This window comes from Dreissena polymorpha, chromosome 14 (genome assembly GCF_020536995.1).
Source record: "Dreissena polymorpha isolate Duluth1 chromosome 14, UMN_Dpol_1.0, whole genome shotgun sequence".
Lineage (NCBI taxonomy): Eukaryota > Metazoa > Mollusca > Bivalvia > Myida > Dreissenidae > Dreissena > Dreissena polymorpha.
This window is the reverse complement of record NC_068368.1, coordinates 11,753,983-11,778,283: the sequence shown is the minus strand read 5'-3', so window position 1 is coordinate 11,778,283 and position 24,301 is coordinate 11,753,983. Positions and strand designations below refer to the sequence as shown.

Genomic DNA, 24,301 nt, shown 5'->3' with positions numbered 1-24,301 from the left:
AGGGTGAGTGTCCAAGTGGGCAGGATGGGCGTCCAAGTGGGAAGGGTGGGGGTCCAAGTAGGCAGGGTGTGGGTCCAAGTGGGCAGGGTGGGGGTCCGAGTAGGAAGGGTGGGGGTCCAAGTGGGCAGGGCGGGCGTCAGAGTAGGCAGGGTGGGGGTCCAAGTGGACAGGGTTGGGGTCCAAGTGGGCAGGGTGTGGGTCCAAGTGGGCAGGGTGGAGGTCCAAGTGGGCAGGGTGTGGGTCCAAGTGGGCAGGGTGGAGATACAAGTGGGCAGGGTATGGGTCCAAGTGGACAGGATGGATGTCTAAGTGGCCTGGGTGTGGGTCCAAGTGGACAGGGTGGAGGTCCAAGAGGGCAGGGTGTGGGTTCAAGTGGACAGGGTGGAGGTCCAAGTGGGCAGGGTGTGGGTCCAAGTGGGCAAGATGGAGATCCAAGTGGGCAGGGTGTGGGTCCAAGTGGACAGGGTGGAGGTCCAAGTGGGCAGGGTGGAGGTCCAAGTGGACAGGGTGGAGGTCCAAGTGGGCAGGGTGGAGGTCCAAGTGGACAGGGTGTGGGTCCAAGTGGGCAGGGTGGAGGTCCAAGTGGACAGGGTGGGGGTCCGAGTGGGAATGGTGTGGGTCCAAGTGGGTAGGGAGGAAGTCCAATTGGGCAGGGTGGAGGTCCAAGTGGACTGGGTGGAGTTCCAAGTGGGCAGGGTGGAGGTCCAACTGGGCAGGGAGTGGGTCCAAGTGCTGGGTGTGGATCCAAGTAGACTGGGTGGGGGTCCAAGTAGGAAGGGTGGGAGTCTGAGTGGGCAGGGTGTGGGTCCAAATGGGCAGGGTGTGGATCCAAGTGGACAGGGTGGTGGTCCAAGTAGGAAGGGTGGGGTCCGAGTGGGCAGGGTGTGGGTCCAAGTGGGCAGGGTGTGGATCCAAGTGGACAGGGTGGGGGTCCAAGTAGGAAGGGTGGGGGTCCGAGTGGGCAGGGTGTGGGTCCGAGTGGGCAGGGTGTGGATCCAAGTGGGAAGGGTGGGGGTCCGAGTAGGAAGGGTGTGAGTCCACATGGGCAGGGTGGGGTCCGAGTAGGAAGGGTGGAGATCCAAGTGGGCAGGGTGGGGGTCCGAGTAGGAAGGATGGAGATCTAAGCGGGAAGGGTGGGGGTCCAAGTGGGCAGGATGTGGATCCAAGTAGGAAGGGTGGGGGTCCAAGTGGGCAGGGTGTGGATCCAAGTAGGAAGGGTGTGGATCCAAGTGGGCAGGGTGTGGATCCAAGTAGGAAGGGTGGGGGTCCAAGTGGGCAGGGTATGGATCCAAGTAGGAAGGGTGGGGGTCCGAGTGGGAAGGGTGGGGGTCCGAGTGGGAAGGGTGGGGGTCCAAGTGGTCAGGGTCCAAGTGGGCAGGTCGGAGGTCCAAGTGGGAAAGGTGGGGGTCCAAGTGGGCAGGGTGGAGGTCCAAGTGGGCAAGGTGGGGGTCCAAGTGGGCAGGGTGGAGGTTCAAGTGGGCAAGGTGCAGGCCCAAGTAGGCAGGGTGGAGGTACAAGTGGGCAAGGTGCAATTCCAAGCCGGAAGTGGGAATCCAAGCAGGAAAGGTTGAAGTCCATGAGGGCATGGTGGGGGTCCAAGCATGCAGGAAATGGGTGGCAGGGTCCTGCACCCAGCGGAACCACTGACTTACATGTTGAGCTATATTGGTAGTGGTATCATCATGATCATGATGATTTTGGTTATAATGCTGCAACTACCATTGATAATAGTGATGTGGTGGTGTTGATTTTTTAAGTGTCTTCAATAAATGTTTACAAAATATTGAAACGCGTTATTACTACAAAATGTTAGAAATAGTATATGAAGAGAGAACATATGAACCTATTTTCAAATAGAGAATAAACTCCTTAATTCACACTGTCTACATGGGAAGGCGAAGCCATGATTCATTATTAATGTCATTTATGCACGTTTACCTGAATGTAAAATTTTCATTAGAGAATCCTGCATATGAACCAGAGCTCTGGAAAAACTAGATGTTATGCACGTGGGTAAAGTGTCTTCTTAGATAAGCAGTCTGCCAGGCTAATCACAGACCACATTTTCTGCTTTTATGGAATTTGTTTTGAAAGGAAGTATCTTTTACGCAAAATCCTAGTCTTTGGGGTCTTTATCGTTCCTGATAAGCCTGTGCAGTTTGCTTTAGGCACATGCATAATGCCCAGTTTGAGTAAAGTAGCAGCTTAAAGCATGAATATAAAAGTCAGGAAGACAAATCCACCTGTCTGAAAGTTATATCAACAGTACCGTAATTACTCTATGTTTTCGGACACTTAAAAATAATAAATTTTTTTCGTGTCCGAAAACTTAGAGTAGAAAATTGAAGTGTCCGAAAATAGCGTCAATTGTATCAACGACTACCGGTAATAGCACGCGCTGGTAAAATACCATGCCGTATAGTATAAATTACAGTTACATATGTTTGCATTGCATTTTAAATACTTTTAAATGTTTAATTTATTTGACAGAAAGTTACTACAAGGTTGTAGTTTGACCAACGAGTTCAAAGATGAGCATGTGATGTACCGATACTATTTTATTAGCTCATCTATTTTTTGAAAAAAAATTATGAGCTATTGTCATCACCTTGGCGTCGGCGTCGGCGTCAGGTTAAGTTTTGCGTTTAGGTCCACTTTTCTCAGAAAGTATCAATGCTATTGCATTCAAACTTGGTACACTTACTTACTATCATGAGGGGACTGGGCAGGCAAAGTAAGATAACTCTGGCGTGCATTTTGACTGAATTATGTGCCCTTTTTATACTTAGAAAATTGAAAATTTTGGTTAAGTTTTGCGTTTAGGTCCACTTTTTTCAGAAAGTATCAATGCTATTGCATTCAAACTTGGTACACTTACTTACTATCATGAGGGGACTGGGCAGGCAAAGTTAGATAACTCTGGCATGCATTTTGACAGAATTATGTGCCCTTTTTATACTTAGAAAATTGAAAATTTTGGTTAAGTTTTGTGTTAAGGTCCATTTTATTCCTTAAGTATCAAAGCTATTGCTTTCATACTTGAAACACTTACTAACTATCATAAGGGGACTGTGCAGGCAAAGTAATGTAACTCTGACTAGCATTTTGACAGAATTATGTGCCCTTTTTATACTTGGAAAATTGAAAATTTGGTTATGTTTTGTGTTTAGGTCCACTTTATTCCTACAGTATCAAAGCTATTGCTTTCATACTTGCAACACTTATTAACTATCGTAAGGGGACTGTGCAGGCAAAGTTATGTAACTCTGACTGGCATTTGGACGGAATTATGGGCCCTTTATACTTAGAAAATTGAAAGTTTGGTTAAGTTTTGTGTTTTGGTCCACTTTACCCCTAAAGTATCATAGATATTGCTTTCATACTTGGAACACTCGCAAACTATCATAAGGGTACAGTAAAAGGACAAGTTGCATAACTCTGGATGTCATTTTTACGGAATTATGGCCCTTTTTTGACTTAGTAACTTTGAATATATGGTTAAATTTTGTGTTTCGATCCCCTTTACTTCTTAAGTATCAAGGCTATTGCTTTCAAACTTCAAATACTTGCATGCTATCATGAGGTTACTGTACCTGGCAAGTTGTATTTTACCTTGACCTTTGAATGACCTTAAATTATTAAATTTTGCTAAAATTGCCATAACTTCTTTATTTATGATTAGATTGATTGATACTTTGACAAAACTACTCTTACCTGACATACCACAATAGACTCCACCCAAACCATCGCCCGTGCCCCCCCCCCCCCCCCCCCCCCCCCGAACCCCCCCCCCCCTTTTTTTTTTTTTTTTTAAAGATTATCTTACAAATGACCACCACACCCTCACACTATACCCCCCACCCCACCCCACCCCCTCCCCCAATTTTTTTTTTAAACGGTTAAAAAACAAAACTATTTATTTTGATTATTTTATGTTTGAAATACCGTCCAACCAAGAATCCCCCCCACCCCCCCTCCCCCCATCCCCCCACCCGAATCCCCCCCCCCCCCCCCTAATTTTTTTTTTTTTTTTTTCAAAATCATCTCACAAATTACCACCACACCCTCACACTATACCCCCCCCCCCACCTCACCCCCCCCCCCAATTTTTTTTTTAAACGGTTAAACAACACAAATATTTATTTTTATTATTTTATGTTTGAAATACCGTCCAACCATCGCACCCAAGAATCCCCCCCCCCACCCCCCCCCACCCCCCGAATTTATTTTTTTTTCCTTTTTTTCGCATTTTTGGAAGATAATGTAATAAATGTCCACACCCCCACACAATGCACCCCTCTTCACTCCACCCCTCCCTCCTTTGTGATTGAAAATGAGAGTCCCTTCACCTTTAAAAAGAAAATAGATGAGCGGTCTGCACCCGCAAGGCGGTGCTCTTGTTATAGTTATTTTACTGAGAAGGGGTAGTACCATTGCTGAATTTGCAGTAGATAATTGAACTGTTGATTGGCACTGCCCCTGGTAATTGTCATTATAACGCTCATGCTATTGGGCGAAACCATTGTTTTATACCGGTTTGCAATGTAATTTACCCAATAACGCAAATGTAATGGTCTGTTACCCTCAGGCATGCACCTGCCATGTTTTATGATGTTAATCTGGTTGTAAAACCCCATGATGGAAGAGTCATTAGATATCGAAAACAGGACCGAAATTTGGTAAAAAGGCGCTGTAAAATATACTGTCCGAAAACTTAGAGACATTAATTATGGACGAAAACTCGTGTGTCCGAAAATTAATAGTCACGAAAAATAATTATTTTTCCTTAAAAAAGGGGTGTCTTAAGAGTGTCCGAAAACATAGAGTAATTACGGTATCTTATTTCAGAGCTTTGACCCGAACTCAGCATTCTTTACTAAGGTGGTCAACAAGAGCAAGAAATCACCCATAGTCGAACCTCACGCCGGTAGAAAGAAGGACAAAAGTGATGAGGAATCTGAGGAATTGGATCCAAAGACTTTACGCTCAAGACAGTTAGCAAGTATGTTCATTTAACCATTTACCTCTTAGATACGTATTTGACCCTTTACCACTTAGATATGTATTTAACCCTTTACCACTTACATATGTATTTAAACCTTAACCACTTAGATACGTATTAAAGATCATTTTTAGTCCCTTAGAAAATTAATTAATTAAATTTAATTAAAGACCTTTCTCACTAGATTCAAGTTTTAATGTCTGCAGCACTTGTTTTTCCAGTAAAAGGTAACGAGATGGCTCATCATGAACATTACACAGCTGCAATAGAACTATTCAGTGAAGCAATACGCTTAGACCCAAAAGATTTTAGGTAAGTCCCTTACAAGGTTTGTTGGTTGGTCTGAAACTTGCAACATTTCAAATGTAGTCATCTACATATTTCTGGATGAAGTACCCTGAAACTTGAGACTTTTCTTTCATGGACATGGCTGCTTTGGTTGTGACAAAGCTGTGTGGGGCTATTTGTGGCGTGGGGTTATTGGGGTTGTAGAGTCATTTGGGGTGTGGGTTTGTTTGTGGAATGGGTTATTTGGGAAGTGGGGTTATTTGGAGTGTGAGGTTATTTGGGGTGTGAGGTTATTTGGAGTGTGGGGTTATTTGGAGTGTGAGGTTATTTGGAGTGTGGGGTTATTTGGGGTGTGGGACTACTTGAGGTGTGGGGTTATTTGGAGTGTGGGGTTATTGGAGTGTGAGGTTATTTGGAGTGTGGGTTATTTGGAGTGTGAGGTTATTTGGAGTGTGGTGTTATTTGGAGTGTGGGGTTATTTGGGGTGTGGGACTACTTGAGGTGTGGGACTACTTGAGGTGTGGGGTTATTTGGAGTGTGAGGTTATTTGGAGTGTGGGGTTATTTGGAGTGTGAGGTTATTTGGAGTGTGAGGTTATTTGGAGTGTGGGGTTATTTGGAGTGTGGGGTTATTTGGAGTGTGAGGTTATTTAGGGTGTGGGGTTATTTGGAGTGTGGGGTTATTTGGGGTGTGGGGTTATTTGGAGTGTGAGGTTATTTGGGTTGTGGGGTTATTTGGAGTGTGAGGTTATTTTGATTGTGGGGTTATTTGGGGTGTGGGACTACATGAGATGTGGGGTTATTTGGGGTGTTGGGGTTATTTGGGATGTAGAATTATTTGGGGTGTGGGGTTATTTGCGGTTTAGGGTTATTTTAGTGGTGGGGTTATTTGGAGTTTGGAGTAATTTGTAATGTGGGGTTATTAAGGGTGTGGTGTTATTTGCGGTGTGGGGTTATTTGCGGTATGGGGTTATTTAGGGTATGGGAATATTTGTGGTGTGGAGTTATTACGGGTGTGGGGTTATTTTTGGCGTGGTGTTATTAGGCGAATATGTGACAAAGCTCTAGTTAATTAAGAAATGTAGAGGTGAATCAATAACCAACATTATAAGTTTCTTCCACACTATGAAATACTGTAAAAACCTAAATGTTTGTTGGCATGAAGTTGTGTGAACATTGATGTATGATTTTAGAGAAAAAAAGAGGAACTTGTGTTCGTCATTTCCCAATGTGTTTTTTGATAAATTTATCGACTTGTCAACCCACAAAATCAACGTTAATTGATGTCCAGTGAATGATAAGGATTCTATAGTACATTTGGCCTGATGAAGATTATGTTATTATAATACAAACACAAACTGAGCATTTTACAGTATGTTCAATAAATTTATTTAATAACAGTATTATTAATAATAACAGCACGAGTTCATTTAAAAATAGCAGTCAGTTGTAAGTCTTGTTGATTGACACCTGCTTAGCAGCCTACCTATGTTGCCACAGTTTGGTAGCTTATGCAGCTTTCTGGTAATCTGAAAGTACAAGAATGGAAATATAATATTAATTGGTAGCACATTAATAATATATATGTGTTCTAGCATTTGACCTACTACATAGCGCCCATAACACAACACAGTCAAATAAAATAAGCATTTGTGTACATCAAATGTCAAATTGATTTTCATGTGCTTAAAAATGTTCTCCTTTTAAGCTCACCTGATTGCTCAGGTGAGCTTTTGTCACCGGTCTTTGTCCGTCGTCCGTCTGTCCGTCCGTCCACATTTGTTCGTAAACACTCTAGAGGCCACATATATTGTCCGATCTTCATGAAACTTGGTCAGAAGATTTGTCCCAATGATATCTCGATCGAGTTCGAAACTGTGTCATGCTGGGTCAAAAACTAGGTCACTAGGTCAAAAAAAAAGAAAAACCTTGTAAACACTATAGAAGTCACATTTCATGCCCAATCTTCATTTTACTTTGTCAAAATGTATGCCTTAATGATATGTTGGTTGAGTTCAAAAGTGGTTCCGGTCCGTTGAAAAATATGGCCGCCAGTGGGCGGGGCAGTTTTCCTTATTTGGCTATAGAGAAACCTTGTAAACACTCTAGAAGTCACAATTTTTGCCAAATCATCATGAAAGTTGGTCAAAACATTGGTTTTATTGATATCTCGGACGAGTTCGAAAATGGTTCAGATCAGTGAAAAAACATGGCCGCCAGTGGGCGGGGCATTTTTCTCTATATGTATATAGTGAAAACATGTGAACACTCTAGAAGTCACATTTTTGGCCCAATTTTCATCAAATTTGGTCAGAACATTTGTTTCCTTGATACAAGAGTTGAGTTCGAAAATGGTTTCGTTCAGTTGAATAACATGGCTGCCGGGGATTCTTATATTTATATAGTAAAAAAAGCTTGTGAACACTCTAGAAGTCACATTATTTGCCCAATCATCATGAAACTTGGTGAAAAGATTGGTTTTATATATATCTCAGATGAGTTCGTGATCGGTCAAAAAACATGGCCGCCAGGGTGGTGGGCAGTTTTCCTTATGTGACTAGAGAGAAACCTGGTGATCGAACACTATAGAAGTCACATTTTTTGCCTAATCATCATGAAACTTAGTCAATACATTGATTTTATTGATTTCTCGGACAATTTGAAAAATGGCTCAGATCCGTGAAACACACTTTTCAGCTCACCTGATTGCTCAGGTGAGGTTTTAGGATTGTTCTTTGTCCATCGTCCGTTCGTTTACATTTGGTTTGTAAACACTCTAGCATTCACATTTCTCAAGCATTCTTTATCAAAGTTGCTGAAAGATCTCAGTCAAGTTTGATAATGAGCAAAATCACATAATAAATGCCATAATTATTGCCCTTAGATTGTCCAAATTTTCATTATGTTATACAAAATCCTTGTAAACCATCTAGAGGTCACAATTTTATTTCTGAATTTATGAATCTTGGTCATATTTATATTTGTAAGCAAAGTTTGATGTTTGGTTAGAGGGGTCAACTCGAAATATAGGTAACCAGGTCAAATCTTACAAAAATAAAAACACTCCATGCGCCAGAGTTTTGGTTCAATAATGATGAAACTTGACCAGGATGTTTGTCTGTACAATATCTAGTTAAAGTTTGACATTTGGTAAAGATTGAATGAACTGACTCTTCTCAGGTGAGCGAACTAGGGCCATCATGGCTCTCTTGTTTAAAACAGTACATCCTGTAGTGAATGAATTGATTAGTTTTTAGGGTATACAGAGATGACACAGCATAGTTTTTGTATTGGAAATCATATTAAAGGAAAAGACATTCTGATAAACAACTGTCTTTGTGTTTTTTTTGTTAGCTTGTGAATGTGTAATGGTTCGTATTTTTGAAGGAGTCTCAACATTATCAGAATCTCAAGTTCACTTTCGTTTTGATGAGTGAAACAGGGATATCATGTCTTATTTATATAGAACCAATACATGTAAAATGTTTAATTATTTCCTATAATTTCACAGATTTTGCTAAAAACAATCGATTCTTACCTTTTTGATTGTCATGGTTGTCAACGTAACAGTCTTGAATTGGCTTCGTAAACTGTGACTAACACCACTTAAACACTGAAAAAATAAGTGAGAAAGGGCATATGCAACCAGGATAAAACCAGATTAGTTTGCAAGTAACTTGTAGTCTGTTCAGGTTTTATGCTGTTTGCTGCTCAACAGTATATTTTCTTTTAGAAATTAGGACTTAAAAAACTTGAATCTAATAAAAAAAGGTTTATTATGCCTCCCTACTTAGAAGAGGGGGTCAATTGTTTTGCTGGATGTCGGTCTGTCGTTTGACTAGTTTTTGTTCCGATCAATAACTCGTCAACTAATTGACCGATTGGCTTGATACTTAACATGTGTATTGGCCTTGGACAGTAGATGACCCCTATGGAAAATGGGTGTCACTAGGTCAGAGGTCAAGGTCACTGACACAATAAGTGTTGATTGTTTCCGATCAATAACTCTTCAACCAATTGACCGATTTGGCTTGATACTTCTCATGTAGATGACCCATTGAAATTCGGGTCACTAGGTCAAAGGTCACTGTCACAATAAGTGTGAAAATTGTTTCTGATCAATAACTTGTCAACAAATTGACAGATTGGCTTGATACTTCCCATGTGCATTGGCCTTGGACAGTAGATGACCCCTATTGAAATTGGCGTCACTAGGTCAAAGGTCAATGTCACTGTCACAATAATTGTGAAAATCGTTTCTGATCAACTTGTCAGCAAATTGACCGATTGGCTTGATAATTCACATGTGCATTTGCCTTGGACAGTAGATGACCCTTATTGAAATTGGGGTCACCAGGTCAAAGCCCTGCTCGGGGGAGCATATGTCTCTGACTGTGGAAGTCTTGTTTAATTTGGTCTTCTAAGGGACTACATATGCACCTTAATGAGAGGGAAAGTGTTAAACAGTGTAGTGTGATTGCTTAATTATTATATGAGTTTATTTCTGCATATTAAATTCATACAGATTGAAATTAATTATTCAATTTATTCAACTAATGTTACAAACATTTTCCTTAATTTTTCAGATTCTTTGGTAACAGATCTTTCTGCTATGACAAAGTTCAACAATACGAAAAGTAAGTTTAATAGTTTGAATCTGTTTATGCTGACACAGGCAAAAATACTTGTTAATCTTTTTGAGCTGTGCTCTGGGAAAACAGGGCTTACTGCATGTTTGTAAAGTGTCATCCCAGACGAGCCTGTGCAATCTGCACACTTTCCGTCTATACTTGATTTTCGTTTAGAACAGCCTACTTTTTATGGAAAAAGCCATTAAAGGGAAGTTTCTTCTCAGATAAGTTGGTAAGGACTGCAATGGCTACCGTATTACTCTAAGCAGTGATTCTTTTTTGTGCAAAATCAGGGCCGGTATCTGGCCCCATTCCCAATGCCTGGAAAGTATATTTTTGCCAAATGGGACCTAAAATTTCCTTGTGGAAGTTTTTTTTGGTTAATATACATTAAGTCTATCTCCCATCCAGCTCTACAAATAACATTAAATTATTTTATAATGAAAACATTTGTTAGCAAAAAAAACAACAACACTAATTTCCCAATTTGTGTCAAAACTGTGATTTTTCCCAATCCAAAGGGACCTGGCCCCATTCCAAAAATGGTGAAAAAAACACTGCTAAGTTTTCAGACTCTCTGAGTTTTTGGACACCCTCTTTTTTAGCAAAAATAAAAAAAAAAATTGGTGAAATTCGAGGCCAGTATATGGCCCCATTCCCAATGTAAAAAAACGTATATATTTTTCCCAAATGGTACTTAAAAATTCCCAATTGAAGATTTCTAAGGATTTTTTTTAGATCTCAACATTGGTTCATCTCCCATCCACCTCTTGATGTTGAACCTTAGCAAATATATTCCTTAAAGAACTTAAATTCTCAATTCTGAAGCATTTGTTTGCAAAATAACAACAACTCATTTCCCAATGCCATGAGTTTTCCCAATCTAAAGGGCCTCAGTCCCATTCCCAAACTGGTGAGAACACACACTGCGTACAAATTGAGTGGACTAATAATTTTGACGACTGTTAGTATGTTTGACATGCTTTGTTTGTATCACAATCTTAAAAAAAAAACACTAAAGTTTATGTCAAGTAATTAAGTTGACTTTTGAAACTCCCATTTCTTTGTTTGAAGACTTAAAGTTTGTATGGTTAATGCTTTTGTATATGTTTCAGAGCATTAAAAGATGCGGAAAAAGCAATATCTTTAGCAAAAGATTGGCCGAAAGGATATTTTAGACAAGGCCGAGCATTAGCTGGTTTAAAAGTAAGTTCTGCCTCACACTATCATCATGGTATTTCATTTGACCGGCGCTCAGCGAAAAAGGCATTTAAGGCATGTGCATAATGTTTCCTCCCATATTAGCCTGTGAAGTCCGCATAATCAGGGACAACACTTTACGCACATGCATTAAACCCTCTTTTCACAGAGTGCTGTCCATTGATCATTACTAAAAGGGTGATACACCATTATCAGTGTGACATTGAGTTTGTTTTCAGTAACGCTTGAATTGAAATTAGCTTTTTTAGCTTACCTGAGCACAACGTGCTCATGGTGAGCTTTTGTGATCGCCTTTTGTCCGTCGTCCGTCTTGAACATTTTGCCTTGTGAACACTCTAGAGGCCACATTTATTGTCCGATCTTCATGAAATTTGTCCCATTGATCCCTCGACTGAGCTCGAAACTGGGTCATGCTGGGTCAAAAATTAGGTCACTAGGTAAAAAAAAGAAAAACCTTGTGAACACTGTAGAAGTCACATTTGATGCCATATCTTCATGTAACTTTGTCTAAATGTTTGTCTTAATGATATGTTGGTTGAGTTCAAAAATGGTTCCGGTCCCAGTGCTCCAGCTAGGCCTAAATCGAAGTGCGCCGCGCCCTGCCCTCCCGAACCTCCGCCCTGCCCCCCCCGAACCCCCGCCCTGCCCCCCCCCCCCCCTCTAAAAAAAAATAATTTTTTTTTTTTTTTTTACATATGATAATTCATAAATCTCTTATTTGATTGTAATTATTTTAATCCTCATTGTAGACATTATATTTGAATGGTTTAATAATAATGGGAATAATACAATTATTTATAACATATAAATTAACATGCAATAGGAAGCATTCCAGAAACACCCGCGCGCTCGAATGTGCCCTTTTCACAAAATTCTGCGCGTCGAAAGTGCCCTTTTGACAATATACTGCACGTCGAAAGTGCCCTTTTGACAAAAAAGCCCCCCTGCCCTTTTCAAATCCTAGCTGGAGCACTGCGGTCCGTTGAAAAACATGGCCGCCAGGGGACGGGGCAGTATTCCTCATATGGCTATAGAGAAACCTTGTGAACACTCTAGGAGTCACAATTTTTGCCCAATCATTGTGAAACTTGGTGGAAACATTGGTTTCATTGATATCTCGGACGAGTTAGAAAATGGTCCAGATAGGTGAAAAAACATTGCCGCCAGGGGGCGGGGCAGTTTTCTCTATATGTATATAATGAAAACATGTGAACACTCTAGAAGTCACATTTTTGGTCCAATCTTCATGAAATTTGGTCAGAACATGTCTTTTCTGGATATGAGAGTTGAGTTTGAAAATGATGCCGGTTGGTTGAAAAACATGGCTGCCAGGGGGCGGGGCATTTTTCCTTATATGGCTATAGTTAAACCTTGTTAACACTCTAGAGTCAACATTTATTTTCCAATCTTCATGAAACTTGCTCAGAAAAAAAAAAATCCAATGATATCTTGGATGAGTTCAAAAATGGTAACCTTTGCTTGAAAAACATGGCTGCCAAGGGGCGGGGCATTTTTCCTTGTATGGCTGTAGTAAAATCTTGTAACACTCTAGAGGCCACATTTATTGTCCAATCTTCATGAAACTTGGTCAGAAGATTCATCCTAATAATATCTTTGAAGAGTTTGAAAATGATGCCGGTTGGTTGAAAAACATGGCCACCAGGGGGAAGGGCATTTTTCCTTATATGGCTATGGTAAAACCTTGTTAACATTCTAGAGCCCACATTTATTTTCCGATCTTCATGAAACTTGGTCAGAAGATTTGTCCCAATGATATCTTGGATGAGTTTGAAAATGGTAACCTTTGCTTGAAAAACATGGCTGCCAAGGGGCTGGGCATTTTTCCTTATATGGCTGTATATGACTATAGTAAAATCTTGTTAACACTCTAGAGGCCACATTTATTGTCCAATCTTCATGAAACTTGGTCAGAAGATTCATCCCAATAATATCTTCGAAGAGTTAAAAAATGATGCCCTTTGGTTGAAAAACATGGCCTCCAGGGGGCTGGGCATTTTTGCTTATAAGGCTTTAGTAAAACCTTGTTAACACTCTAGAGGCCACATTTATTGTCCAATCTTCATGAAATTTTGTCAGAAGATTGGTCTCAATGATATCTTGGATGAGTTCGAAAATAATTATGTTATCTTGAAAAACATGGCTTCCAAGGGGCCGTTTCATTGAAACTTGGTCAGAAGATTTGTCCCAATAATATCTTGTTATCTCAGGTGAGCGACTTTGGGCCTTTCAGGCCCTCTTGTTTGTTTATTGTTGCATATAAGAATTAGCAGCCACTAATTAGTGTAGATAATTTTGTGAGTTTAAGGGTAATTACTTTTACAGATGGTATACAGGGCTTTTTTCTTTCTGTAGCGCCCCTTCCTAAAAGATAATTTCTTTAAAATGATGCAATTTTCCACATATTGCAAGCTTACATTGGGAAACATTTTCCCCTGTCCCCAGTTTCCGCAGTTTTGCTGATTAATATTTTCCACCAAAATGGAAGGCTAGGCCTGTTCCCCAAATCAAGAAAATACGTCCTGGTATAAATTACATATTTAATTAAAATAAAAATACACTGTGAAATCAGTACTATTCATGGTACATTTATGTTTATGCTTATGTTTATGTTAATGGATTATTATGAGCCCTCTTAACCATGAAATCATATATCCAATAAACATTCAAGTTGAAAGTGTTACATCAGATCTTGTACGCAAATTCACAAATTTAAGATCAAACAAAGATTGTATGTATAGCTAACTTTATTTCAATCAAAATAAACATATCTACAGTATTGCATTCTTTTTCAGATGTTTCCTGATGCTGAACAGGCCTTTACACAAGTTTTAAAACTCGATAAAAATTGTGAGGACGCTGTCAAAGAGTTGTTAGAAGTCCGGTCACATCAAATTATGGTGATTGTTGAGTGTACTCATTATTGAGTCCCCTTCTTTAAAAAATTGGTTTTATGCATTGTCGTTAAGTTTCATCCCAGATTAGCCTGTGTTTAGGCAGAAATTGTCCTTCCTGATTAGCCTCTGCAGACTGTACACAGTTATCTTGGTGACACTTAATACACAATCATTAAATCCATTTTTCCTGAAAAAGGCTCCATTTTACTCATTATGCCCCCCTTCAAAGAAGAGGGGGTATATTGTTTTGCACGTCGGTCGGTCCGTTCGTCGGTAAGTCAGTCATTCAGTCCGTCCACAATGGTTTCCGGATGATAACTCAAGAACACTTAGGCCTAGGATAATGAAACTTCATAGGTACATTGATCATGACTGGCAGATGACCCCTATTGATTTTCAGGTCACTAGGTCAAAGGTCAAGGTCACAGTAACTGGAAATAGTAAAATGGTTTCCTGATGATAACTGAAGAATAATTAGGCCTAGGATCATGAAACTTCATAGGTATATTGATCATGACTGGCAGATGACCCTTATAGATTTTCAGGTCACCAGGTCAAAGGTCAAGGTCACAGTGACAAAAAATGCATTCACACAATGGCTGCCACTACAACTGACAGCCCATATGGGGGGCATGCATGTTTTACAAACAGCCCTTGTTATTGTATATATTGGCTTGCATATTAAGCCATATCATAATAATTTATGTTACCGAATGTAAAAAAAGGTCAAAGATAATATGTTATTCATATTGTGGTCCATGAAGTGTGTACATAGCTATATATACTGAAAAAAATATGATAATTTCTCTAATCACATAATTTGTATGCCCTTCATGGAAGAGGGCGGCATATAGCAGTCACACTTCATGTCTCCCTAGGTGTGCGGAGCTCTGACACAACAATACTGTCTCAGCCATAACTTCACCATATATTGATGGATTTGGAAACAACTTTGCACAAATGTAAAACATCAAAATATGAAGTTTTGCTTATTACAATTGTCTGGTTACTTTAAAGGTCAATGCCACACTTTAAAGGTCATAAGTCAAGTTGGGATATTGGGAACAGCTTTAACATTTCTGTCTCGGCCAAACATGTTACTGCTGCATTCATAGATGGATTTTAAAATAACTGGGCACAGATGTAAAACTGTCATAAGGCAATGTGTTGCATGTAATACTTTTCTTTCTTCTTCAAAGGTCAAGGTCTTTCTTAGAGGTCAAAGGTAATTTTTTGCCCATAAACACCTTGTTTCATCTGTAACTTTGTCATTAATTTTGCACTTTTACAATTACTTATCACTTATGACCATTATGAGCAAACAGAGTGTATGTATTGATTATCTAAACATTGAAGGATTAGGTTTCACTAAGAGGTCAAATTTTGCAGACTGTTCAGACTTCATGCTGTTTTCTTCTCATCAGTTTCTAAGGGTTGGAACTAAGCCTTAAAAACTTTAAATCTATTAAGAATGGTCTTTAATTTAGTTTCATTTTCTAAGGAAGGGTAAACAGGTCAAAATGTTTATCTGAAAAGATTAAAAGCTTAAGTAACCTGTCAGCATATTTGCACAGAAGACTGATTTGCGCTTGTGGCCCCTAATGAGTGAAATGTATTGAACTTGTTTTTCAGGAGATGGGTTTTACCCGGCCCCAAGCTGAGGCTGCTATAAAAAGATACGGCACAGTCCAACAAGCTTTGGACTCATTATTAGCTGGCGTCGGTAAGGCAAAAGGTCTTGAGCGTAATTATTATATTTCATAATATATTGTGTGTTATGTTTTGATTTGTGTTAATTTTTAATTTAGAAGTCCTTAAGTAATTCCCTGGTATAGGAAAATAACAACATTTAAAAGATGCTTGATTATTTGCTTTAGATTGAATTGAAAAGTTTTCAGTTTTCTTGCATCAGAAAGCAGCCTAATGTGACAATTGACATTACTGTTCTCAAGTTTTTTCCTGTTTGCAATTTTAATGTGTAATGCTTGGGCATGCTAATCAGAAAGAAAACTTCCTGCCTAAACTCTATTTTTTACAGAAAATACTTCTTTTTAATAAAAAATAATAATAGAGCAATGTTTCTTTCCTGATAAGCCTGTGCTGACTGCACAGGCAAATCTAGGAAAACACTTTAGGCACATGCTTTTTAAACATATTTCTGGTTTCATTTGCAGCGGAGAATGCGCTTGCCCTTGACCGGGAAGTTTATGTGTCCGATGATGATGAATCTTTTACTCCTGCGGGACTGGGAAATTCTCGGACCCAACTCTCAGACACAAAAATGGAGTAGGTTTTGCTAACCCTTTACCACATTTTGACGTTTTGTAATCCTAATTAAATGGAAGAACATTGATATATTCATATGTTTAAGGCTTCATTTCCAACTATTAGTCACTGATTAGCAGCAAACAGCATAAAACCTGAATAGGCTTTCACTAACATGCAGACTGTTCTGGTTTTATGCTTGTTGCATAAAACCATTTTCCCTTTGCTTGTGAACTTGGAAAGGGCTGCCACAAGATAAGGCCCATTTTACAGTGCCCAAAATTCAGCAAACAAAAGATTTGAAAATAAACTTTTATTGATGTGATTTTGATTAGAATGCGAAGAGTCATACGGTTTGGTAAGTCAACTATAATGTCTTTGAAGACTTTGCATTAAGCTCTTTATATTGAACTGTTCTTCTTTTTTAGTATTTTTGTACTGACAGAACAAACTGCATATGATCTAGGCTCTAGGAAAATGGGGCTTAATGCTTGTGAATAAGGTGTCATTCCAGATAAGCCTAATCAGTGAAAACATTTTGTGCTTTTAAGTTTTTTTTGGTTAGCAAAAATCCAGAAAGTGTTGTCCATGATTAGCCTGTGCAAACTGCACATGTTATTCTTGGACAACACTTTAAGCTGTTGCATTAAGCCCAGTTTTCCCACAATGAGCCACATTTTTTATTAGTTTAAACCTATTTATTTTAGCTTGATTGCATCGAAAGCCAAAGGCTCATTTAAACGCTCTCCAGTCCTGGGCCTAGAACCAGTACTTGGTGTCTTTGGGGGAGAATTAAAGAACGCTCCCACAGTGGGTATCGAACCCATGACCTCCCGGTCGCTAGGGGGACACCATATCCATTACAAAAATTTTATTGACAGGAGTATGCATAACCTATAAACTCTCATTCTATAAAGATATATAAATAATGAAATGGTGTCTGCTTAGCAACCAGGAGGTCAATGGTTCGATACCCACTGTGGTATTGTTCTTTAGATCTCCCCGCAAGACCAGGAAATGGAATCATGAGCGTTTCAATAAGCCTGAGGCTTGGGATGCAAGCAAACTAAACTTAGTAGGTTAAAAATTAAGTAGGGTGGTCAGTGATTTATTTACCTGTGAGTCCTGTGTCCTGGACTAACAAAAACCTCCGAGACTGCTAAGTTTTGAATTATGTGAGCAGGGTTTTACGGGACGCAATATTCTGTGTCAAATACGCATAAAATGCCAGTCAGGACTCGTCATATTTGTAAATTGGCGTCCCATGGGACACACAATCATTTTGACGTATTGGTTCTAGCAATGTCAACAAGAAACTCTGAAAGACAACTGCAATACGTAATTTTCTAGAAGGATGTACGAGTTGTCTCGCTTGTTGATTTATGGACCAATCTTGTTATCACGCACCTGCTGTTACTAGGTGAAAAGTCCCGAATTGAGATTACATTGCGTAAATGTGAGCTATTTATGTCACTTACTGAGGTTACGATAGCTTATTATCTGGCAAGCAAGATTAAACTATAAAAATAAATACAATCTTTAATTTTATAGGTCTGTGTTAAATCTCGGCTATTGTTTACGTAAATAATCGATTACTATCCTTTTAACTAACACAGCCAGCATATTTAGCATACATTCGCTGCTTGTAACTCATATGGCATGCATTTAAATATTCCCTTTTTTTGTCTGCAAAAATGTCAAAACAAGGTGACCTACGAGCATTCTTTCAAACGAGTTCTAAAGATGCAGAATCAGCCAAACAAGTGCAAGGTTCCTGTGGGACTGAAACAATGCCCCCTGCCACTTAAAAGGCTTGAACGTTTTTGCCGGAATGGCTAAATTAGTATCAATGGCTTTCATTCAGAAATGATTTGATGTACTGTGAAACATGCATGTCTACGAAGGTAACATCAAACCCATTTACAGATGTTTTTTCCAATTTTCCATACTTGCCATGAATAAAGGACCATGCACGTGTGAATGACAGGAGTGCTATACTACTTATATATCACTAAGTTATGTTGGGACCCCCATTTTTATTGACAGGACCGCTGAAAATTATTAACTTGAGTCCTAGGGACCCCTAAAATTTGACATGAATGTAAAACCCTGTGTGAGTCCAAAAAAAAACGCATTGAAATTTTTCAAAAATTAATAGCGTTTAATATTTGGACTCATTCTTTCAATTCTGGGACTCACAGATTTGCAATTTATCTAGTCCCAGGATTTAGATGAGTAAATTTGTAAAAATATCACTGGTTACTTGCATAAGTATATGTGCATTACACTTGCATGAAAAGTGGGAGTTAATTGACTGCCATGATATTACTTACAAATATTTTATGCCCCCCCCCCCCCCCCCCCCCCCCTTCGGAGAAGAGGGGGTATATTGCTTTGCTCATGTCGGTCTGTCGGTCCGTCCACCAGGTGGTTGTCAGACGATAACTCAAAAACACTTGGGCCTAGGATCATGAAACTTCATAGGTACATTGATCATGACTCGCAGATGACCCCTATCGATTTTGAGGTCACTAGGTCAAAGGTCAAGGTCACGGTGACCCGAAATAGTAAAATGGTTTTTGAATGATAACTCAAGAACGCATACGCCTAGGATCATGAAACTTCATGGGTAGATTCATCATGACTCGCAGATGACCCCTATTGATTTTGAGGTCACTAGGTCAAAGGTCAAGGTCACTGTGACCCGAAATAGTAAAATGGTTTCCGGATGATAACTCAAGAATGCATACGCCTAGTTGTGAATATAAATTAAATTAAATAATGTCTGTATCTATTGAGCCTTGTTCTTGGAAAACGAGGCTTAATAAAAGTGTGTGTAAAGTGTTATCCCAGATTAGCATGTGCAGTTTGCACAGGCTAATAAGGGATGACACTTACTGCATTAACAAGATTTTGTTTAAAAAAGAAGCTTCCTTATAACAAAAATACAATAAAAAGTGTCATTCCTGATTAGCCTGTGCACAGGCTAATCTGAGATTGCACGTGACACACATGCATTAAGCCTTGTATTCACAGAATGTTGTTCAATGGTTAATTTGTGCATTTCAGCCCTAAAAACCCAGAAGGTCTTACTGCCTTGTGGGTGGGAAATGTTTTACCTGATGTGGGAGATAAAAAACTTCTTCAGTTATTTTCAAGGTAAGTTAGCAGAGATGTATTTTGCCTAAGTTATCATACATATAATATGTAACCCAAGCTGTTTGGTAAGAAATATTTTAGCCTAGCTCTGTGAAAAGGGGTTTCATGCATGTGCGTTAAGTGTCTTTCAGATTAGCAAGTGCAGGCTTCACAGGCTAATCAGGGAAGACGCTTTCCGCTTTTATGATATTTTTCATGTATAGAAAGTCTTAGCAAAAATCTAGTTAAGGTAGAAAGTGCTTATTAGTGATATAAAAGCTTTACAAACATTTTATAATGTTTTTGATTTCAAATAACTATTTTCAATCAACACAAATATTGTTTATTTATTTTTCTAAGTCAGGAGTTTTTTGCTTGTTTAAATATGATGCATACAATCTTTTTTTGATATTTGACAATACAGTCAATCTTGTATTAAGAGACCACTCAAGGGAGTAATCAAAAGTGGTCTCTTAATAGAATGGTCTTTAAATAAAAAAGGCCGTTCTGGAAGAATGCTTACCCTCTATTTTAATCTATATGAAGGATAATCTCTTTTGTCAACAATGATTTTAACTTTTATAATAAAATTAATATAAACACAGTACATAAACAATATTTTACTTATAATGTGTTTTATTTTTTCACTTATTATAAATTATCATTTATTATAAATGAATTGTGTGTACATATTATTTGCAAAAACAACATAAACAAGGTAATATTTTTCGCGTTTTTTTCACCTGACACATAATTTTCCACGTCTTCAAGCACCTAGGCTTTACGCTTAAGAATGTTCTGAATTTGAGTTTAACCGACTCCAAACTCATCTGCAATTTTACGTGCACTTTTACTCTTTGACAATTCCAAAACCCAAATTTTCTTGTTCAACGTTAACACTTTTCGTTTTGACATTTTAATTTCTGCATGTACGCTTAAGGAAATCTGACTCGATTATGATACATACTGAGCTGAAAAAATTAAAACACGTCAATTGAAAACAAACAAACAGACCTGATTGGAAAATTTATTAAGTAAATAACAATGTTATTGGCTAACAAATATCTACTAATTAGCATAATTACACATTGGTAATGTACGGAATTCGACAGATGTTGCCGATTAATAGTTTATTTTCCGCACTTCTCAGGAAATGTTTGTCGCATACAGTGCATTGTTTCTGCACCTGTTATCTATACTCGAGAAAATCGGCGTTGTCTCTTAACGTTCCACATAGTAAACTTTTTAAGTTGTAGGCTGTGCGTAAAACGTTCCTCTATTATTGAACTCAATAAATTGATATGCAGTCTACAACAATACCGGTCAGAACCGGTCAACGAGACAAAGTATAATCATAATGGTTGGTGTGAAAACAAAGCAGCGGTGTAACAGTACATCTTATCGGCTTAGATAAACAATTAACACGGATTTGTCCCTGAAAGATCAATACATTAACCACTTTTACCTCCTAGTGGTCGCATAATTCAATATTTGGACATCAAAATACATAGAAATCAGCGGTCGCTGGTCGCGTAAGACAAAAGTCGCTGAATACAATATCATTATATAGCGAAAAAGCTCCGTGGGATTTCAAAATGGTCGCATAAGACAAAGGTCGCTTAATACAAGTGGTCGCATCCACAAGATTGACTATATATTTATATGGGTATGTGTATAATTGATAAGCATTATTTTCTTTTTCAGATATGGCCATGTAAAAAGTGTACGTTGTTTACCTGAAAAATATTGTGCATTTGTAAATTTTATGACGAAAGAAGCAGCAGGGAAAGCTATGGTTGGTTTACAGGTAAGAAATGCACAAAGTTTCAAATACTGTAAATTTATCATGCTTGCTATGGACTGTTGAATGTTCCACTAAAACAAGACTGTTGATTTTGCAAAATGAATCTGCATTCTATGTTTAGCGTAAACAAGACTGTTTCTTGTGCAAAAATGATCAACATTCTTTTTTTAGCCGGATTTTTTTCGAAAAAATCTCGGCTTATAGATTGATGTTGTCGGGCAGGCGGGGGGGGCGGGCGGGCGGGCGGGGTGGCGGCGTGCTCGAAAATGTTAAAGTTCTTATTTCATGGTATAACTTTGGTATGCTTGGACCTAGAGTCTTCAAACTTGACATGAAGGTTGGCCAGGATTAACAGATGACCACTGGTCATTTCAAGGTCATTCATTTGAAGGTCAAGGTCACTGTGACCTTCAATATAAAAAATGTTAAAGTTGTTATAACTTTGGTATGCTTGGACCTAGAGTCTTGAAACTTGACATGAAGGTTGGCCATAACTAGTTAGTAACCACTGGTCATTTCAAGGTCATTCATTTGAAGGTCAAGGTCACTGTGACCTTGAATGTAAAAATGTTAAAGTTGTTATAACTTTGGTATGCTTGGACCTAGAGTCTTGAAACTTGACATGAAGGTTGGCCAGAACTAGTAAGTAACCACTGGACATTTCAAGGTCATTCATTTGAAGGTCAAGGTCACTGTGACCTTGAATGTAAAAATGTTAAAGTTCTTATTTCATGTTATAACTTTGGTATGCTTGTACCTAGAGTCTTCAAACTTGAAATAAAGATTGGCCAGTACTAGAAGATGACCACTGGTCATTTCAATGTCATTCATTTGAAGGTCAAGGTCACTGTGACCTTAAATGTTAAAATTGTTATAACTTTGGTATGCTTGGACATAGAGTCTTCAAACTTGACATGAAGGTTTGCAAGCACACTTAGATGACCACTGGTCATTTCAAGGTCATTCATTCTAAGGTCAAGGTCACTGTGACCTTGAATGTAAAAATGTTAAAGTTCTTATAACTTTGGTAGGTAAAAATGTTAAAGTTCTTATTCCATGTTATAACTTTGGTATGCTTGTACCTAGAGTCTTCAAACTTGACATAAAGGTTGGCCAGTACTAGAAGATCACCACTGCTCATTTCAATGTCATTCATTTGAAGGTCAAGGTCACTGTGACCTTCAATGTTAAAATGTTAAAATTGTTATAACTTTGGTATGCTTGGACCTAGAATCTCAAACTTGACGTAAAGGTTTGCAAGCACACTTAGATGACCACTGGTCATTTCAAGGTCATTCATTTGAAGGTCGAGGTCACTGTGACCTTGGATGTAAATATGTTAAAGTTGTTAATACTTTGGTATGCTTAGACCTAGAGTCTTCAAACTTGATATGAAGGTTGGCCAGAACTAGTAGATGACCACTGGTCATTTTAAGGTCAAGGTCACCGTGACCTTGAATGTAAAAATGTTAAAAAATAAAAAAATTGAGATCAAACTTTCCTAATTGTCAATTCAAGTTCATATTTGTGACCTTAAATGTTATTGTTGTTCATGTATATGCATGCATTCAAAACATAACACAAGGTTTGCTCATGCCTTGAAAAGTACTTACATTTCATTTTGACCTTTGAACAATATTTCAGTAATTTAAGTATTGCATTGACAAAAACACGAAAGGTACTTTCCTGTCATTTAAATCAAAAATCCGGCTTCAATGCGGTCATCTCCGACCGCGGAACTCTTGTCTTACTTTTAACAGGGCTTCCACTAGCTTTCAAAAGTTGGAAGTCCTGACTTTCAAGCCTTAAATTGTGGCAACCCAGATGATTAAGTTGGAAGTCTCAATTTTTTTCAATGAATACTTTAGTAACCCTACTGTATGTGTCAATACATGTTCCATTTTTATTCCCCAGAAGGGGGGCATATAGTGATCAGACCCTCTGTCTGTCTGTCCATCCGTCCCGCTTTCCGTCACACTTTGCGTTTAGGTTTTGCGTTTAGGTTTGGAAAAATGCTCATAACTTCTATGTCGCTTCAGATGGCAACTTGATATTTGGCATGCCTGTGTATCTCATGGAGCTGCACACTTTGAGTTGTGAAAGGTCAAGGTCATCCTTCAAGTTCTAAGGTCAAAAAAACAAATCCAAGGGAAGTAATAAGCTTCAAAGGGAGATAATTATCTGTACCTGCCAAATGATAAAAAAAATAATCTATAAATCAAAGCTGCAAAGAGGGGGGTTTTGTGTTTCTGACAAACACATCTTTTGTTCTACCATTACTTTATATTGCAATATAATTATTATTTCAATGTTCAAAACCAAAATATGACTAGTATTGACGCTAATGTGTTGAAGAAATATATCAACACAAATGTCCGCCACTTAAAATGTTAGAGTTCAGCTAAAACCTTATAATGAAAACCAAATTCTGTTTTCTCCTCCCACAGGGAGTAGAGTGCGGAGGTCAAAGACTGTTAATCAAATTCCCAGATAATCCTATCACAACTAATGGAAACGACCAACATGGAACCATCACTATACGAAAAAATACCAGCAGTGCTCATAAAAGGTAGGGACAGGCTTAGTGTGTTAGTGTGATACAGGCTGAAGTTAGAAAGTGTGATGAATCATGGATACTGTAAAATCATCAATATTATCTTTTGGACATTAATTTTTTGTTGATTTTGGGAGTTCACCAATCCATGACTTGAACACAAACTAACCGGGAAACGACAGAAACATTTTTTTCCAAATCAAAAATCAATAAATTTACATGTCCACAAAAAAATCATTTGTCGTAAAAAACACAAAACGACCTGCTGACAAGTATACATGATTGTACAGTATAAATGCAAGAGATGAGAGTCTGCTGTGTGATGTTTATTACACCAGTGTTATGTAGTAGAAGTTGGTTACACTGGAATCATCATGAACGTCAGTCCGTTTCTCTGTTCTGAGGCAAAACTTATCTGATATTAAAATTTCCAGCACTATGTAATGGATTGTTCAACATTTTAACTTTAATGGTCATTTCTTTA

At 38.6% G+C, this 24,301-nt stretch overlaps 1 protein-coding gene across 9 annotated transcripts in view; it reads left to right on the top strand.

The window, feature by feature from the left end:
* LOC127857608 (nucleolin-like) overlaps positions 1 to 24,301 on the top strand; it is a 73,288-nt gene that overhangs the window by 33,573 nt on the left and 15,414 nt on the right. For 8 of the 9 annotated variants that reach the window (XR_008038521.1, XM_052394085.1, XM_052394083.1 and 5 more), the window contains exons 10-19: positions 4,849 to 5,002; positions 5,224 to 5,314; positions 9,876 to 9,926; positions 11,036 to 11,126; positions 13,955 to 14,059; positions 15,689 to 15,791; positions 16,231 to 16,342; positions 19,391 to 19,480; positions 21,164 to 21,266; positions 23,711 to 23,832. Coding sequence is in view for 8 of the 9 variants with exons in the window: in XM_052394085.1 (XP_052250045.1) it covers positions 4,849 to 5,002; positions 5,224 to 5,314; positions 9,876 to 9,926; positions 11,036 to 11,126; positions 13,955 to 14,059; positions 15,689 to 15,791; positions 16,231 to 16,342; positions 19,391 to 19,480; positions 21,164 to 21,266; positions 23,711 to 23,832 (1,022 nt within the window). In the remaining variant the exon portion in view is untranslated. The remainder of the gene's footprint in view (positions 1 to 4,848; positions 5,003 to 5,223; positions 5,315 to 9,875; positions 9,927 to 11,035; positions 11,127 to 13,954; positions 14,060 to 15,688; positions 15,792 to 16,230; positions 16,343 to 19,390; positions 19,481 to 21,163; positions 21,267 to 23,710; positions 23,833 to 24,301) is intronic. The other variant, XM_052394084.1, reaches the window with a different exon arrangement.